Source organism: Falco biarmicus, chromosome 1, assembly GCF_023638135.1.
Source record: "Falco biarmicus isolate bFalBia1 chromosome 1, bFalBia1.pri, whole genome shotgun sequence".
Classification (NCBI taxonomy): Eukaryota; Metazoa; Chordata; class Aves; order Falconiformes; family Falconidae; genus Falco; species Falco biarmicus.
Genome location: NC_079288.1, coordinates 32,531,870 through 32,549,641, shown reverse-complemented (window position 1 = coordinate 32,549,641; position 17,772 = coordinate 32,531,870). Strand labels below are relative to the sequence as shown.

The 17,772-nt window shown below is 36.3% G+C and overlaps 1 protein-coding gene across 5 annotated transcripts in view; it reads left to right on the top strand.

Annotated features, from left to right (window-relative positions):
• HECTD4 (HECT domain E3 ubiquitin protein ligase 4) overlaps positions 1–17,772 on the top strand; it is a 77,852-nt gene that overhangs the window by 8,355 nt on the left and 51,725 nt on the right. For 4 of the 5 annotated variants that reach the window (XM_056329848.1, XM_056329838.1, XM_056329860.1 and 1 more), the window contains exons 2-13: positions 3,798–4,315; positions 6,855–6,944; positions 7,310–7,440; positions 9,653–9,761; positions 10,402–10,540; positions 11,474–11,644; positions 12,888–13,080; positions 14,431–14,592; positions 14,683–14,796; positions 16,150–16,290; positions 16,657–16,889; positions 17,294–17,439. In XM_056329848.1, the coding sequence (XP_056185823.1) occupies positions 3,798–4,315; positions 6,855–6,944; positions 7,310–7,440; positions 9,653–9,761; positions 10,402–10,540; positions 11,474–11,644; positions 12,888–13,080; positions 14,431–14,592; positions 14,683–14,796; positions 16,150–16,290; positions 16,657–16,889; positions 17,294–17,439 (2,147 nt within the window). Of the gene's footprint in view, positions 1–3,797; positions 4,316–6,854; positions 6,945–7,309; positions 7,441–9,652; positions 9,762–10,401; positions 10,541–11,473; positions 11,645–12,887; positions 13,081–14,430; positions 14,593–14,682; positions 14,797–16,149; positions 16,291–16,656; positions 16,890–17,293; positions 17,440–17,772 lie in introns of those variants that run through there. The other variant, XM_056329861.1, reaches the window with a different exon arrangement.

Sequence of the window (17,772 nt, the reverse complement as noted above, 5' to 3'; positions counted from 1 at the left end):
AGCTTTTGGGTGTCTGCTTCTGACATCTTCCCAAGCCTTATACAGGTAAATATTGAGGCAACATGCCCAAATATTGCCAACAAAAGGATGCTGGAAATTAGTCCTAAATCAGAGGTCAAACTCAAGTGTAAATACTGAGGCATCAAGGAGGCAGGGGAGAGGGAATTTTAGCTCTTGCTGAATGAGGAATAGTTGTTCAGTGAAGTATTGGAGAAGACAGCTTGAGTAAAACACGTGCATCTGCAGGGAAATGAATCTGTGCTTATTTTAAACAAAGAGAATGGTCAGATCTGGATAGGAAGAGAAAAAAACTAATTTCAGGGAGGATTAAATTTTGTGGGGGGATTTAAAAAGGGGAATCTGGCAGAGTATGCCAGCTTTTATAGCCTGAAGAAACCCTCTTTAGTGGGTGCAGCCTCAGGCAAAAGGCATTCAGAGTGGCAGGCGCTCTGACAGCCATGTGCTTGGGAGGCAGATCAGCTGTGTAGAGGATGGGGAAGACCTTTCTGATTTAATCTACAAGTCATTTTAGCATAGATTTTCTATTTCCTCACCTGTGTCTTCTATAAATTCTGAAACAGACAATACAACTACCAGTGTTTGTGAATAAATGTGGTGTGTTTGTTACTTGCATTTTATTTTGATTTGATTTGGCTTCAGGTAGCTTCTAGGTAAAAAGCGTTGCCTGAAGATACGAGAAAACTAGTCAGTGTGCTGAGGAAACCTTGGCAAGGGCTGTGATTCCTTTGTGGAGTCTTTAGACTAAGTATGTATATAGTGTACATATATAGCATGGACCAAGTCAAGCTCTGTTATTGGCGTTGAGTTAGAAAGAGGTGTGTGTTGCTAACCAGTCAGAACCACAATGGTTCCCCCGTGTGTGGCAAGATCTTAGGAGTGTGTCTGAACCCTGAAAGCTCCAGAGTTGTGTGTCACAGCAAGTCACTGAAAATTTGGTTTTGGAGGTAGCTTTGAGTACTTACTTGTCAGTAAGATGTCTTGAGGAAAGCAGATTTCAACAAGATTTTCTGAAGGCTCCTGTATAGTAGAAGACCTTACACCTTTCACTAAATATCCTGTTATTTTCTGGGAGTGCAAATGTCTACTTACACCTTCAAATTATGTTGAATGGTTAAGTTTTTTTCACTGGGTCCATAAGCTGTGTATGAAAACTAGACTATGTAAATCACTTTATCTTCAAAAAATCTGGAAGTCCTGTTTTGGAACTGTTCTAAATCTGTTGACTCTAGTATACTTAAGCACTAGTTTTGATTAACGGTATATTATTTCCTTTATGTAAGACCAAAGCAAAACGCTCTTAACAGTTCCAGACAGACCATACTACGCTTACAAAGCAAATTATAAACTGTGAGATCAGTGAGAAAATAAAACTTAAGTAGGGAAAGGCTTTTCATCAGCGTACCTGCAAATATTTGACACTGACTTATTGTCTTGATTTATACAAGGCAGACTTAGAAATGTAGAGCAATATCAAAGACAAAAATCTGTCTTCCTACTAAACTGTGGGACTTGAGGAACAGGAGTGTGTAAGATGGTGTGACTAGTTTTCGCAAGTGTACCTTCAGTTGCACCCAATAGTAGTGACAAAATTTGCAAGGTTAAATTATCTGCAGCAATTTGGTTACGGTTTCGTTGATGAGAACCCACCAAACATAACATTGGTAACTTGAAGGAAACTGAAAAAACATTCATCATTTGCAATTGGAACTCAGTCTTCGGTTCAATTTGCAATGCAATTTGGCTGAAATAAAGCAGTTCTCATGTGTTTGAATATTTAAACCTTCTGCTCATTACTACATACTGGGTACAGATTTGGCTCAAAGTCCACATGAGGCTGTACAAAGTTAGTGAATTTACACAGCGGTACACTTATAATTTAGGCGGGCACAACTTTCTGAAATATTATCTGGTGTGGATTGCAGGGTTTCACTGTGTTTATGGGCAGGGGGGAGAAGAGTATAAGCAGAGTATAAGCAGCTGCCTCTTGCCCATGGAAGTATAATCTATAAGGGAAAGCCACCTAAGCATACCACAGCTTGTTTTGTGGTGTCTTTGTTATTAGCATAGTGGGAGACTGTAGACCTATTCTCTTCAGCATTTCACTCTCATGATGAAAATATTAATTTTCTTCTTCTTCCACTTCTGCTGCTTGTTATAACTTGGTAGAGGATCCATCACCTATTTAGTTCAGTTCAAGAAAGTCAAAAGCAAACTGTTTTAGAAAGTGATTGCATCTATAACAGGAAACAATTAGACTTACTTCTGAGACAATAGAACGCACAAATTAATGAGGTAGTTATTTTAAATGTGTAATATATGGTTTAGGGATTAATATTCTTAATCTTTTTGAAGAAATTAATTAAAAGAGGTTCATTGGTTTTAAGAAGCTAAATGCTAACATCTATTCAAATGTAATTATGTGAATTACTTTAAAGTGAACTTTTCATGACACTAATGATCAGTGTTCTACTGAAAAGCTGTTTCATTGACTTCAGTAAGGGTATTTGTAAAAATGGCAGATGTGATTTGTCCTGAAGCGTTTTATCAAGCTGTTCAAAAATCTACAGTTAGACATAAACATCTATTTCACATTCTGTATGACTACTGCCTACAATTAAAAAAAACCCAACCAAAACCAGACAACCCTGTATGAAATTGCCTATTGCATCTCTCAATCTCTGGCATACCCCTTTCCTTTTTTTTTGGTTGTTGTTTGTTTTTTATTAAATGAGGGAAAAGAGCTTTACAGCATAAAGATGGGCCGAAGAGGGTGTGTTTGGGAGCAGATGAGACAAGGCAGCCCAGCATACAGGCAGAAGCCCTTTGGACACAGGATCCAAAGTACCAGAAAATGGCTCATTGCTTTCCTTGAGGTTGCCATAGCTTAAGTGACTTTGACCTCAGCTGCTGTTGTATGCTGTAGGGAGAAAAATGATCTGTAAATTACTTTGAATTCCGAGTTCTTTGAAGTACCGGGCTGGGTACTAACCCATAAATACGTTTCTTATACTTCTTTTCTGTTGTTCCAGCTTTGTCTCCAATTTTATTTAGAAGTGCTGAAAAGGCCTCTTCTGTCTGAAATCGTGATTAGACTTCTAGGTTTTTAAACTATGGCAGCAACTGGAAATATTTTGAGCAAGGCATAGCGAAGTGTGATATGATAAAACTGAGGAGGGAGAAAATGGGGGAGGGAGAGCATATAATGAAACTCTTGGTTCATTTTTAGAGAATTGGTTCGTTTGTTTGTTTGTTTGAAAAGATCTGAAACTAGAATGTATACTTCCTTGTTACAAAATATTGTTGACCTGTTTCCCTACAAGGGCTCTAAACTCAGCCCCTGGGACCCTCTACCCCCTCAGTCCTTTTGAAGTTCTTAGCAAAATTGCCTCAATTACCAAAAACCAAAATGTTCCAGGAGAGGAGAGTCTTTATTTCAAAAATACTATTTTGTACGTTCTTTTCTTTACAGTCTATATTATTGTTGGTTTAGAATCGTGACTAAAAGTTTTTAAATCTCTTGTTAGCAGCTCCCAAGGCCAGGCGTCAGTGACAGTGTTGAGTCAACAATAAGAGACTTCATACCACCTGCATGCTCTTTGGCCTCCAATGCAATTTTGTCTGTGTCCAGAAATTAAAAAAAAATAAAAATACACCCACCCCACCCCCCAGTCTGTTGTAGAGGGCAGCTGATCTAGAAATCATACTACAGGCATATGTTACTTCCTGCCTTAAGGAAAAGAAAACCTATATAAATACCAACTTTTCCCTCCTTTCAGATACTAACATTTGAGACTAAGAATCCAACAGAGCTGGCTGAGCGCTTACGATCTGTGTGTGGAAACCAGAGCAATGCTTATGCTCGACTGCTGGAGTACCGACTAAACGCTTTGCGTGGACTCTGGAATGCCCAGCGCCAGCTAGCCTTGGAGGAGCAGCATGACCGGGAGAGCTCAGGGGATGAAGAAGCTCTGGCCTTGCTCAAGCGTCAAGGCTTGTTACAGCAGCCTGAACAGGCACCATTTACTTCACGAATGGGCCTTCTATTGGTCTTTCCCCTCATTCAGTCTCAAAGTAGAACAGACCCTTCCCTCTGTAACATAACTGCTGAGGTGCTATTGAATTGCCTTCGAGACTGCCAGCCTTTGAGTTTGACTAAGGAACCAGCTGACTGTCTTAATGGGATAGAGTCTTTGCTGTGCTCCTGGCTGGAAGACACTTCTGCTTCAGGTCAACAGATTCCATATAAGCAAAAAGAAAATGCTGCTGCTGCCCTAGTTGCCTTGGCTTGTGCAAGGTAAGGAAGCTGTACTGAAATGACCTGTTGTGGTTGATATTGGTAGTAAGTGTTTATATTTAAATGTAAGAAACAAAAATTATGTGACCACACTGTTGATACTAATTTTTGGGTTACACTAGTCTTTTTCTTTCTAATATTTAAATATTGGTTTGGAAAGGGTGCAGCTGATAAGCTAAGCATTTATTTTTTGCATGTGTTTAGCATATGTAAAACCAGAAGGATCTAGGTTAGAAATGCCTCTTGTGCATATTGCTGCTTCTACTGCAGTGATCTGTTCTAGGAATAGTTCCAAATGTTTTTATCATGGAGGGAAGTTGTCTCACTTTTCCCTTTGTACTACCCCCTTAATTCTGTAGTTTATGCACCTTTATTTGGCTGTAGAAGGCATTACTGCCAAGTTTCAGGGCAATTAGTTTCAGATTTCAGTGTTGCCTGTGAAACATCTGGAGGCATTTTTTCATTTTGTTGCCAGTGAAGAGTTCAAGCAGTGTAGGTCGAACTATCCAGTGCCCCGCATGGGTTTAGCACAGTCAAGTGATTGAGGACAAAGTGGCCATAATGGCTTTCAATGAAATCTTACCCTTTTTAGGGGATGGGGCTTGCAGAAAGGGGGAGGAGTATACAAAACTTAACTTCTGGAAAGCCCTATAAATGTAGGTCTAACTAAAGTCACTAGTAGCCTTTTGAAAATCTTGGCTTTCATGTTTCTCAGCTTGCAGCTTTGTCAGGTTTTAGTCAGATTTAAGATGTTGAGGTTCTCGGGAGATGTCATGATTTGCTTCAGAAAAAGGTTTATTCAAATGAAAAACACTTAATTTCTAGTGTACTTGTCCTAATGAAGTCAATGAGAAATTTACTGTATGTGGCAAACTCTTCTGCACTGACAACTGCCTTATCTAATAGGCAATATACTTGAACATAGCTCAGATAAATTGGATTAGATAAACACAATCTCATTTATTTTTCTTCCAGATGTCAATTTTCAGGAAGTATGGGATGTTCTTTTGCAGCTGAATTTGTAAAAGAGCTAAATTTCAAATACAGCTTTTGAAATGAAGGTTTATCTTATATTTTCTTTGGAAATCTGTCTTGCATTGCTTACAGAATTGTAATACACTGACATGCTCTGTTCACCTATGAAAGCTTTCAGTTTTTTTCTTTACATGTTTAAGTTATGCGTTGGGTACCATTATGAAGAAAAAGCCTTTAAAATGAGGCTATTATTGAGGTTCCTAGTTGCGATCTTGGGCGCTTCGTGTAACTAAGAATAAAACAACAGGGTAAATATTGCTTTAAATAATTAATTGAGGTGCTTTAAAGTATTCAGCATCATTTTTCTCTAAGCTGAGTTTTATCAGTGAAAGCATACAGCTGAAAATGACAGTAGGGAAAACGGGGTTTGGGGGGGTGGAGGAGGAAAGTTAAGATGCCAGGACTGACTGTGTGTGACAGAAAGCAAAAGGTTCTATTCAGCAGAGTGCATGGAAAAGATCTCTTCAATTGATCAGTCATGCTTCTGAAGGAATCAATTCATAACTGACTACTGTCACACCTAAGACGCATTCAGGATTATTGTATTTAGCTAAGTATTATGGCTGGAGATAAAGTCACCATGTCTTTTGGAAAGTGGCTTCTTCCTAATACCCTGACCCTTAAAAGAGAAACTGAAAAATATATTTAAGACCTCTGTATCTCTTTATTTCTACAAAAACAGATGTATTCCACTATATTAACATACAGATTTAATAGGTTCTCCAAAAAAAGTATTCAACTTATGAATGAACAAGACTTACAATTAGAGTTACAAACTCCATATGTTTGTAAATATCACAATAAAATTGTAAAGCAACACACTTCTAGGCAAGATTAGAAAACAACAAGTACTTCAGTTTAATTTTGTTTTCAGAAGTATCTAGTCCTTATATACATTTAAATACATCATTTCAGAAGGTGGGGAGAAGCTTCCAAATTTGTGTTTGGAAGCATAAGTAATCAGAAACTTAGTCTGGTCGTTTCTATTTTGGTCAAAGCCATCTCTAGCTTTGTCTGCAGCAGCTCTTCCTAACACTTTGGCTCAGCCCTAGGAAGACCTGCAGATTGTATTTGAAGATCTAAATGTGATTAATCAGCTACAAGAAATGTTGAAAGTAGCTGTTGGTAATAGATCCGAGATTGCGGTATTATCATGTGCCGAGATTGCCTTTACTATACATGTTGTTTATGACACAGCCCATGGCTGCTGATCTCCCTACCTCCATGGTGCTTCATCCTCTTCCAAAATGATAGCGTGATTTAGACCGGCAGTTTGCCAGCATTCTTCCTTTATATTACCCTCTCTTCCTTTTTTTACATCTTCCACAAAAGAATAAAAATCACCCAGCAAAGAAATGCAAATTGGAAGAGAAGCTTGGTGACGTATCTTGGGTATTCTTTCTTTACAGTATTGGATATTATATTCTACATAGAAGCTGTTGTCTGTGTGCATTTGGTCTTGTTCAATAGACGTATTTAATTCCTGTTTTTCTTATCCTTTTAGGGGGTCGCTGAAAACCTTTGTTCATACAGTGCATCTATTACAGAAACAGACTGATCTAGGATCCTTGCCTGTGGCTGATGTATTATACAGGTTTGTAGTGACTTCTGACTGTAGCACTTCTACATCAACTCTGAAAATGTGCAGGTGCATTTACAGATAAATGTCTTCAAACATGATTAAAAGGCGTTAGGAGTTATTAAAAGGTCTAGGAAAGATTGAAATTCAGTCAATCACAGAAGGAAGATATTAGAAACTCAAATTTAAAGGGATCTCTTTATTGGTTTTTTTTGGTGTTAAGTTTTTGTTTTTTAATTAAATATTGATATTTCCTTTAAGTGGCTTATAAACTCTGTCAGAGAGTAATTGCTTAAAATATATCTTCATCATTACTTTTGATTTAGCTGGTTTTTGCTGTGACTGTTCTCTATGGATCTTATTTTATTTTCTGCTTAAAGGTTGTTGCTTTTGGAGGGAGGACCTGGATCACCCTCTTGCTTGCTTGGAGGAAAGCACATAGTATCTTGGGGCTTTGAAGACATGTTACCTGCACCTGATGCCAACAGTAGTTCCAGCAGTGAAAATAAAGGTGAATTATTTCCTGACTGTCAGTATTAGCAGGGGAGGACAAGATGCTTTTAGTGGTGATAACTGTTTAAAAATTAATGTAAACCCTTAGAGTTGGAAGGGATTTCTCTTTTTCTGTTGGAAGTAATGTAAAAGCAAGTACAGTACATATCAAATATCTGCATGCTGAAGGGTTTAGAAGGACTATCTATAGAGAGAACGGGGCATCCCAGGAGTGTCTCGAAGCCTGATACATAATGAGAGGGGAGGGCAGCAACTGTCTGGGGCCTTTGTTGTCTGAATTTGTACATTCAGAACTCAGGTTTTAAAAACGTGGACCTAATTTACAGGAGTAAATTGCTTACATTGTTTGATTTGTCATTCCTGTTCTCATTTACTTAATCTAACTAGATATGTAAACAATTTGTTTGCTTTTTTAAAGTTGATTTGAGGATCAGATAGGAAAAGTCCTGTTTAATATAAAAATCAATAGGCTAAGTTTTAAGCCTGATGTGTTAATGATAGTATGGCATTTTTTTATTTACAAGATAATTGGGTTCAGAAAATGTTGAGTTTTCGTTGCTGAAGATCAGATGCTGTTTTAAATTGTCTAGTAATCAGGTTGTAGGAAACAATCAAACGCAGTAGATACAGTGACCCTCCCTGACTTCAGTGGGAATTTTGCAGAGGGGTCAAATAGAGTTTGGGTATTATTCACTCATTAGTCTCTCAGTAAGCGTAATTTGTCCTGTGCAGTATCACTGTGTTCAGTAGCTAGCTATCATTGGCAGAGCATGTTTATTTTTAGAAGTGAAGGTTTATTGCTTTTTTTTCCCCTCTTTCTCCACTTTACTTTGTTTCTGTCCAATCTGTGTTGCATGTTCTTTTATGTTTTCTTGTGTATTTCTTTCCCTGAATTAATTCTCAGGTTTTACTGCTTTGTTTGCTTACTATTTTTGAGCTAAATAAGAGAGTTCACATTGCTTTAGTAGTAGTAGTTCAAACTTCAGTGATGTCTCAGTAAATTTAATGCAAGCCATAGGAATCTACAAATCTGAGTTGTCATTTTAGGCTATCTACAAATTTATTTAAGACACTTGTATTTTGAAGAGGTTTTCTTGCAGAGAGAGCGACTAGATTTACACACACACACACACACACCCCCAGCTGACTGTTCAGATTCTGAGACCTTAAATAAGTTGACTGGACTTTTGTGTCCCACCTTGATTGTTAATAATTACTACTTTGAGTGACAAAACTATGTTTGAAATATATTTAGTCTTAATTTAACAGTGTTCAGAGATGGAAGGGTCTGCTTAATAGCTTTATGAGAAGCACAGGGTTGTACCAGAAACTAGATCAGGGCTCAGTATTAGATTGTTCCTTCACAAACAGCATGTTATACCAGTAGTCCTGGGCAGAAAGGCTTGCATAGTTATAAGCCTTGCTTGTATTTTATCTTGCTGCCAGTTCGGAGTTCTGAACAGCATTACCTGTTGCAAAAGCATAAGAGAATGGTCTTCTCCCCCTCTGTGTCATTCTGAAGGCATTTAATAGAAAATATTTAAGTTGGTTATGTTTAAGTAAAGGAATTTTCCATTTGAAATTACTTTGGTTGAATAGTTCTGTGTTCCTAAGCATGGTTGGGTATGCTAGTCTAGTTACTACTGTATTTATGGTTTTGAATAGTGTGCAGAAAAAGCAAGTTCAAACTTACTGGGTTTTTTACAGCAGCTTGGGCCATAATACCTGAAGACAAGTCTTTAACACTGAAATGAGAACACGACACAGGAAAAATAAACTATTTGGAAATGGATGATGTGCATTTGAATCATGAAAAAACAGTGCTAATGTCACTTGTTATCTCAAAGGAGAAGTGAGTGACTAGCACCTAATTCTTAAGTGTATTTGGCAACAGCAGGAGATTTAAATAGTCCCAGTATTTGTGTGAATTAGGCAAGCATAGTCTGGGCACCTCTGGCAGGCTTGAAAGAAATGTAGAGAAACAACTGTAAAAAGGATGGACTTTTGCTGTGTTACTGTAGCTCTTAGAACACAGAACAATAAATTTAGTAGGAAAAAGTCATTCTAACCCATTGGTAATGACCTGTCATGAGCATCTGTTGGTTTTCAATTGCTGTGGTAGCTACTGCAGAGATGTAATGACCATGGAGAGTTTCCAGTTCTGTATGTTACAGCGGTGGTCTCTGTTCTGTTCTTTCTTACCGGTTCAGATGCAGACTTAGGGCGCTGTCTTGCAGCAGATGGGCTCTATCTTTATACAACTAACTCAGTGGGCAGAGGAATAAGCAAATTAGGATCTGGATTACACGGTACTTTGCGGTAAGTGACAGCTGAATATTGGCTATTCTGCTGATTGGTTTTTTTAAAAAAAGTTTTGGCAAACCTCTTTCAGATGTTAGGTGTAACAAGGCTAGAGCATATTATGTATTTTCATTAAATGCTATTTTACTGTGTTGATTTTCTCATCTGAAATTCTTCCTGAGCATGTTTTCTCTAGAATTGTAGACTAATTTAGGTTGAAAGGGACCTCTGGAGGTCATCTAGTCCAACCTCCTGCAAAGAGGTATACTATCGGAATAGCTAGTATTTTACATTTTTTTTTCTTTTTAATGTATAGTAAGTTGGTTTGTTCTTTGCTGAGAGGGATATAGTATTGACTAATTTTGTGACCTTTTTATTTATGGTTGTACAACTGCTGAATTTGTAAGTATTTGTTTTCTGAAATATCATTCATTATATAAATTACTAGTGCAGCTGTGAGTCACTGTACCTTGCTGCTTTATTGCTTGCGAGTCATGAGGCTTCTTATGCTTTAAGTCTTTTTACAGTAGAAATTGCTGCCTTAGGCTGACTTCAATTGAAGTTCGAAGTTCAAGAATGTGGTTGTGAGTTTTTCTTAGAAAAAACAAAAAACCAGCACAGGGTTTTAAAGAGTTTTAATATACTGCTTTTTTGCCAGAGGTTTTGTGTACTGCCGTAATGAAGAGCTGGAGACTGGGTGGGTTGCTTTTGGCAACAGCAAACTTCTTCATCGGCCTGTCTCTTTTGATAATAAGCCTCACTCCCTTTTCCAGGTTGTGGATCAGCATACCCTTCAGGTAAAAGGAAGAGTTCATTGCAGAGTTACAGTAGAATAAGGAAACATTCTTAATTAATCACAATAATTTTTAACTTTAATTAGTTTTGTCCTTGGAAGTTTCTTCTTTCTATTTTGTGAAACTGCCTTTTAATAAATACCCATTGAAAGCATTGCGTAATAGAACTTGTATGTTATGGATATTACTGTTTCTGTGTGTTAGTGTGTGTGTATATATATGTATGTGTGCATATACACATATATATATGCATATACAGGCTTACACTGTACTATTTTATTATGATCATGTTCTAAGAGATAGAATATAATATGGTTATATCATAAAACAATAAACCAATAGCAGAATAGACTTTGGCTTTAACTGAAAACATAATTTTCCTGAACAGCTTGCTATTTTTCTACTGTAACAAAATTCAGGTATTGTTTCTGATCTAACTGTGTTTTGTAGATAAACAGATGTCATCCTTTGTGGAAATGGATAGTTTGTTTGCTTTGGGTTTTTTCCTGTCATGTTTTAAGGGTGTATATGCACACATGTCCAGTGTGTTTCCTGAAACTGAGAATGTTTGGGTTCCCCTTTCCTTCCAAAGTTTCAAGCAATGTTTCAGAGAAGTTACAGAAAGTAGATAACTCTTTACCATGTATATTTTCCTTATGGTACTGTGGGTATGCTGTCAATAATTAGAGGGGGAGTGATCCTTTTATTTTTAGGTATGTTTAAAGTTTAGATATGTAAGCTGTTTTGTATGCAGTAGATCTGTTTGGCAAACATTTTACAATATCTCTTTGTAACAAATAAATGTAATAGTACTATTATGTCCAATAATAAGCTTCTTCTGGACTAACTGCACTTGATAATTATTTAAGTACACTGTTAATAGTTATAAGAACAAACTTCAAAATAAGAACTGTTAAGATGCTCTCTGTTTTGTAGGTATGTCAAATAATCCCAATGCCAGTAAATCACTTCCCAGTTGGCAGTACTATGACCACCGTGCATCTTTCTTCAGATGGCACATACTTCTACTGGATTTGGTCTCCTGCAAGCCTCAATGAAAAAACACCAAAAGGCCACTCCGTCTTCATGGATATTTTTGAACTTATAGTAAGCAAATTATATGTTTTCTGTGACTTAGGAATTGGTAGCATGAGTGCTGCTTAATTACGTATCAGCATTTTCAAATCAACGTATTAGGTTTGAATATTGATACAAGTAATCTCAATAGTTGTTTGTTTTGTGTTTACAAAATAACTTTTAACTGAACAGAAGGTGTGTTGCTCAATTCTATCTTCAGAAAACATATGACTATCATATTTAGCAATATGAATTGTAACATAAAATGTATTTTATCATAATTAGCAATTAAATTTTTTGCTGGGACAGTATTTCAGTGTATTAGGTTTGAGAGCGTTGTTTACTGTGAATCTGCTTCATGGCGTTAAAAGCCAATCGGGTCCCACAAGTTACAATTACAGTTGTTTTGTCTATGCTGCATTTCATAACCTAATATGTTTTTTATGTTGTATGACAATCTCTGGGTTTAGTGTAAAGCCAAACACATTTCAAAATACTAAGTCTGGAGAAACGTATCAGTAGTTTGAATTCCCTTTTCTTTAAACTTCTTATATATATGTTTGTGTGTGTATATATATACACATACACATGCATGCATTTGTATATCCATGTGTGTATATTTTGACAATGAAGCATTTCAGTCTAAAAATGTATTCATTTATATAGTAGAGCTTACAGCAATTCATAGACCTGTAGTGCTGGTAATTGAAACAGGATGAGGATTTAGCTTTGATGGGGTACTCTAGGGCGCAGTGTCTGTGTATCTGCTCAGCAGTGCAGCTGTACTTAGTGGGATGATGGAGCTAGAATTGGTAGGCTATAGTAATACAACTTACGGAAAATGTGATGCTGTAAATCAAATCTTAAAAGAATATGAGATGCATTCTTTTTAATAAAATGTCCCCTGAAGATTATGCTCTAAGAAAAGCATCACAATTTTTGGCTGGCAAAGGATTTAAAGGCATCTTTATACAAAACTTTCCAGTGAAACATCACTAAGAAAATACAGGCGGGTTACGTATTTGTAAGTAGAATTCCATAAATAAGATTATGGCAAGCAGTTCTGTCTTTAAGGACAGACCAAACAGAAAATTACTGAATGGCAAAGTTGCAAACAAACCACTCATCTGTCTAGCTTTTATAACATGTTTTTTGCAAGAAATTCTGACAGCAGAGTTCAAGTTTGTATCCCTATTTGATACATTGTATTGTTCAATTTTACTGTCTTTAGATTTCAATATCTAAAAGTATTTTTCTTCCTCCATTTTAATAGGTAGAAAATGGCATATGTATAGCAAATCCTCTACAGGAACGAGTTATATTAATGAGAAAAGAGGGTGAATCTGCAAAGAGTATAAATGAGATGCTTCTGAGTAGGCTGTCTAGGTATAGAGCCTCCCCATCAGCAACACTGGCTGCTCTCACTGGCTCTACAATCTCCAATACATTGAAAGAGGACCAAGCAGGTCAGAAGAGATTTTACTGACTCTCAATAATTTTTCATGGGTTTTTTTCGTAATGCATATAGTATCAGATCTGGTAATTACTAACCTCTTGGGAAACGTTAAAAAAAAAAGTGTGCATTTTTTTCAAAATAAACATTTGAAATATATATGCAATATTTGCTTAATGCTTGTATTACAGTTTCCTTTGCTGAATTAGGCACTGATGAGAAAAGTTTAAGAATGAAAACCAGGAAAAACACTTGTAGCACCCTTGTTTTTCCCCCATGTATTCAATTACAGGACTAATTTATGCCACATTTGATAAAACTGATAATTGCATTTCTCTGCTGGCAGTTCACGTGGGCTCCTCATCTTGTGTAACAATGGAGTGCAGTTTAAGAAGTGAAACTGTTGTTTCAGAATAAGTTTAGTATTATAAATTGGAGGTAATTTGGCTTTTTGGAGGTAACTTGCACAATGTTTGGGTATTCTTTTATGGGCTTGCTGAAACTACTTAGCTAGGCAGAAACTTATGCTACCAGGGAATCTTGAATGAACGGTGCTGATGGTTTTCAGGATGATCTGGAGCTTTGTAAGATTTGTCTTAAGATTTTATTCAGTTTATCCTGAATTATTTCTTCTTTCATATGTACGTTGGTTTTCTTTTTTCAATGTTAAACAATTAAAGGTATTTCCATAAAAATAAATTATTCAGGAAATAATATGCTTACAGGAAAACTGGCAAAGAGCTTGAAGAGCTATTTTAAAGGCTGTGTTTTGCTAGTTAACAACTAGAGTGCTATAGAAGAAGTGGTTATTCTTGGATAATTCTTTAGTCAGTGCTCAGGAAAGTGTTGATCAGCTGTCGCAGGAGCTAGATCATTATGACTGTATACGTTTCATGGGGAACAGGAGAACTTAAAATAGTAAATGCGTAGTGAATCTCAAATCATCTCTTTATGGTAGAAGATATTTTGGCTCTAAGATACTGCTTTTGATACGTTTATCACCATACAATTCTTAAAACAGTTTTGTTCATACTTAAATTTTAGGCTCCCAGTTTTCCTGGTTTGGAAATGATATTGCTGTCTTTTTAAGTTGTTCTTTCTAGTTAAATAAAACTAAACTGTTAGTTTCGCTAACTGTGAAATTCTTTATATCCTTGTAGAGATTGATGCTGAATGTGTGGGATTATGAGGCTGCCCTTGTATACAACTTCTAAATGCTGCAGAATGTAGCTTAAAGAATTTCTGTATTGATTTATTTGAAGCCCTAAATAGAAATCTGCTTTGTTTGCTGCCTGTTATTATGAGGCTTTAATGTTGTGAAGAAATGCATGTTGATGTTCTGGTTTTCTGTGTAATATTTCAGCTGCAAACACTAGTTGTGGGCTGCCACTGAAAATGTTAAGGAAGACTCCCATATACACATGTGGAACGTACTTGGTGATGTTGGTCCCACCTCCAGGTGGATCAGGCAGTTCTGCAACACGCTCGCTCTTTGGAGGAACAAGTGCTTTGTCATCTTTAAAAAGTAAGTTAAATACATGTGTGGCAAACTTGGGTTTCAGAAATATGATAAATGTCTCAGAAATTTATTGGAGACTTTTTTTTTTCTGTATAGTTCTTGCTTCAAGCTTGGTGTTCAATATTTCGGATGGGCAGTTCACAAGCCGAGCAGATCTCATTGATGCTGCAGGAAGTTCACTGGGACGTGGTGCTTTAGTTCCAGGACTTGGTAAGAAGTAGATCTTTTTCTTGGGAATGTTTCAGAACTAGACATATCCAACCCTTCGATTCTAAATAATGTTGCAGTAAGCAACTCTGCAGTTGGTGGGGTTTCATGTCTGTGGTCATATTTTGTAAATTTTACATTTTTGAAAGTTCAGAATTCCCTGAAGGAATTTCCAGTATCTTGCTCTTGCAGTTTCAGCTGCACACAAGCTCAAGAAAATAGTTTTCTGTAGCAGAAAGGAATCTTGAAAGAAGTGTGATTTTTATGCCCTGCTTATTCTGTAAGGTACTACAAAGTTATGAGTATCTTACCTCTATCTGAAGATACATATAGGCATCTTAGCTGGAAAGACATTGCAGGTATTTCTGATTTCCCTGTCACTTTGACTGAAACTTCATGAGTGTTTTCTTCAGGAGGTTTTTTTTTTTTCTTTTCTTTTTGTTTCCTTTTTTAACCTGCTTGGTATTATAAAATCATTTGAACAATGCTACTTGAACACTGCATAGCATTGCTAGCATTTTAATAAGCAGTGTTTTTATGTTGCTTAAGAAAGAATGTATTTCTCAAAAATGTTTGGGCAAATAGTTTTAAATAACATTCTGAATGCTAGGACGCATGGATAGGTATAATTGTATGTTAACCTGTTAGCTACTGTTAACTGGAAATTTACCTCAGTCATTTAAAACACGTAGACGTATAGGTTATTTTTGAACTTTTGAAGTATGGTAAATGCCTCTATCATAGAACATTTGTGTCTATAATCCATTAATCCCTTTCCTTTTACTGTTTTGGACCTGCCTGTGTTTGTAGACTTTACAGATTTTCAGGAGAGGAGTCTCTAAGCTTAAATTTTTTTAACAGTTGCACTGTGCAAACTGTCAGTTTTGTTAAAGCTACTTTGTTTATACCACAAGGCCTTTAAAAAAAGTTCTAAAGTCCAAAATTGCCAATAGCTGTAGTAAAATAAATTTGAAACTCTTTCCCCTGTACTTTTCCTAGAAGTTATTAGTGTCTGATGCCAGACTTAGCTATATTTACTTTATGTCCTGTGGCAGTGTGTGATAAGTTTGTGGAGGAATTATATGTTATGTACTTATAAATAACAACTGGTAGAATATTCACCTGAAACACATGCTGTTGTACATCTGCTCCAAACATCAAGAGGGATGTGCATTCGCTTAATTCCTTTAACAAATCTCCATTTAATGGTTTTCATTCCAATGCATTGTTACTAAATTGCTGTCCCATGACAGAACTTTTAATGCAAGTAATTTGGTTTTATATATGCTGTAAAAATAGTTTTGTCTGGTTTTCTAAAAAACATTGTAAAATTTGATGTCCAAATATTTTCCTTAGGTGCTTGTTATGATACTATGAATAACATGATATGGACGTGCTCTAATGATTATATTGATCAGTGGTGCAATCCCGGGAACCAGGCATTCCATTGTGTCTGTCAGAGACTGGGAGTCAGTCACATCATTACAGAGCCCAAAGGTGAGGTAAACCTACAAGTCAGCAGTTTATACAAAGTGAAAGCAGAATGTATGTTTATCACAGAATAGTGCACAGAAACTGTTTTCTGAAATCTGGTACTAGAAGTTGAGTTCATTCTTGAAAAGGTGTCTATAAATACTGGTCATGGCTTATCTTTGCTTTAAGAAAGGAAAAGCAAAATGCAAGACATGTTTGGAAGTTTCCAGTTTCTTGCTACCTTTATCAGACTAAAAAAGTGATGTGGGTAATTCTTTTGTTTGTCTTGTAGACGGGTGTCCCGAGGGTGATATATTGCATTTTAGAAGCAAATGCTAATGCTATAGCCTGTGTTTGTAGACAGCATTTGAACCACTTTTATTCTTCTAGGAGATGCAACAACCACAAATGAGGTTATTAACCAGTTACTGCACCATGTTGGTGCCATGTGTATCCACCAACTCAACCTGCTTGCAGCCAGCAACAATCTTCCCATAACAAATTTTTTGGGCAAGCAACATCCAATTGAAGCACATCATCTCAGCAGTATATGTGACATTATGGAAAAAGCTATGGTGAATGGAGATACTTGCATAATACGCTGCATCCTGGTTGTCTTTCAGGTACAAGGGCATGTTATATGTACTTCATAACAAACACTAAAGACAAAAACGTTGCTTTAGAATACAGGTAACCACTTGATTTTATAAGGGCTTTTTTCTCCATTGCATTCAGTTTAATGGAGATTGACTTAACAGTGGCTTTGCAGTATCTCGTACACCCATTTAAGAGTCCAAATTTAAATATAAGTGTAGTTGCTACCTGTACAAATCAAAATAAAATCCAGAGAGGTTACTTTCTTATTTCTTTATCTTTCTCTCTTTTTTTTTTTTTTTTTTTATCCAAAGTCAGTTTCTGACTCTAGGATTTCTAGTGACCTAGACAAATAGTTTGAGAGACTGACTGTAGAAAAAGAGTTAATGTGAACAATGTGTAAGTTTTTAATCTTTTGTTTAATTTTTCTTAGGTCGTTTTTAAATTTTTCTTCAGTCCACAAACTGAAAGAAACAGAGATATTGTTAGAAGGTCTGGCCTATTACTTTGGCAGTTACTGATGGCACCAAGGGATCAGATTTGCTCTGAAATTCAGAAGGAGGTTTGCCTAGCCATTAGGTAAATATCTGCTTTGTCAAATTAAATTTAATTTAGATTTTAGATCATTTGAAAATGTTGTACTAGATGAACATTCAAATTTATTTAGCCACTTAGTTTTAATATGATAAAATTTAGGTTGGCATAGTAAAATAAAATTATTAGAATTTATATCTGTGGAAGAAGGGAAATATGTGTTTGTCATGACAATGAAATAACAGATAGTAATTACTTTCTGTACTTGTTTTCATTTGTTGCTTTTTATTGGCTTCCTTTAAATTGTTTTTTAATGTTTATTAGATTGTAGCTGCTAAACTCAAGCAAAATTTTCTGCATTTCCGTGATGGCTGGAAT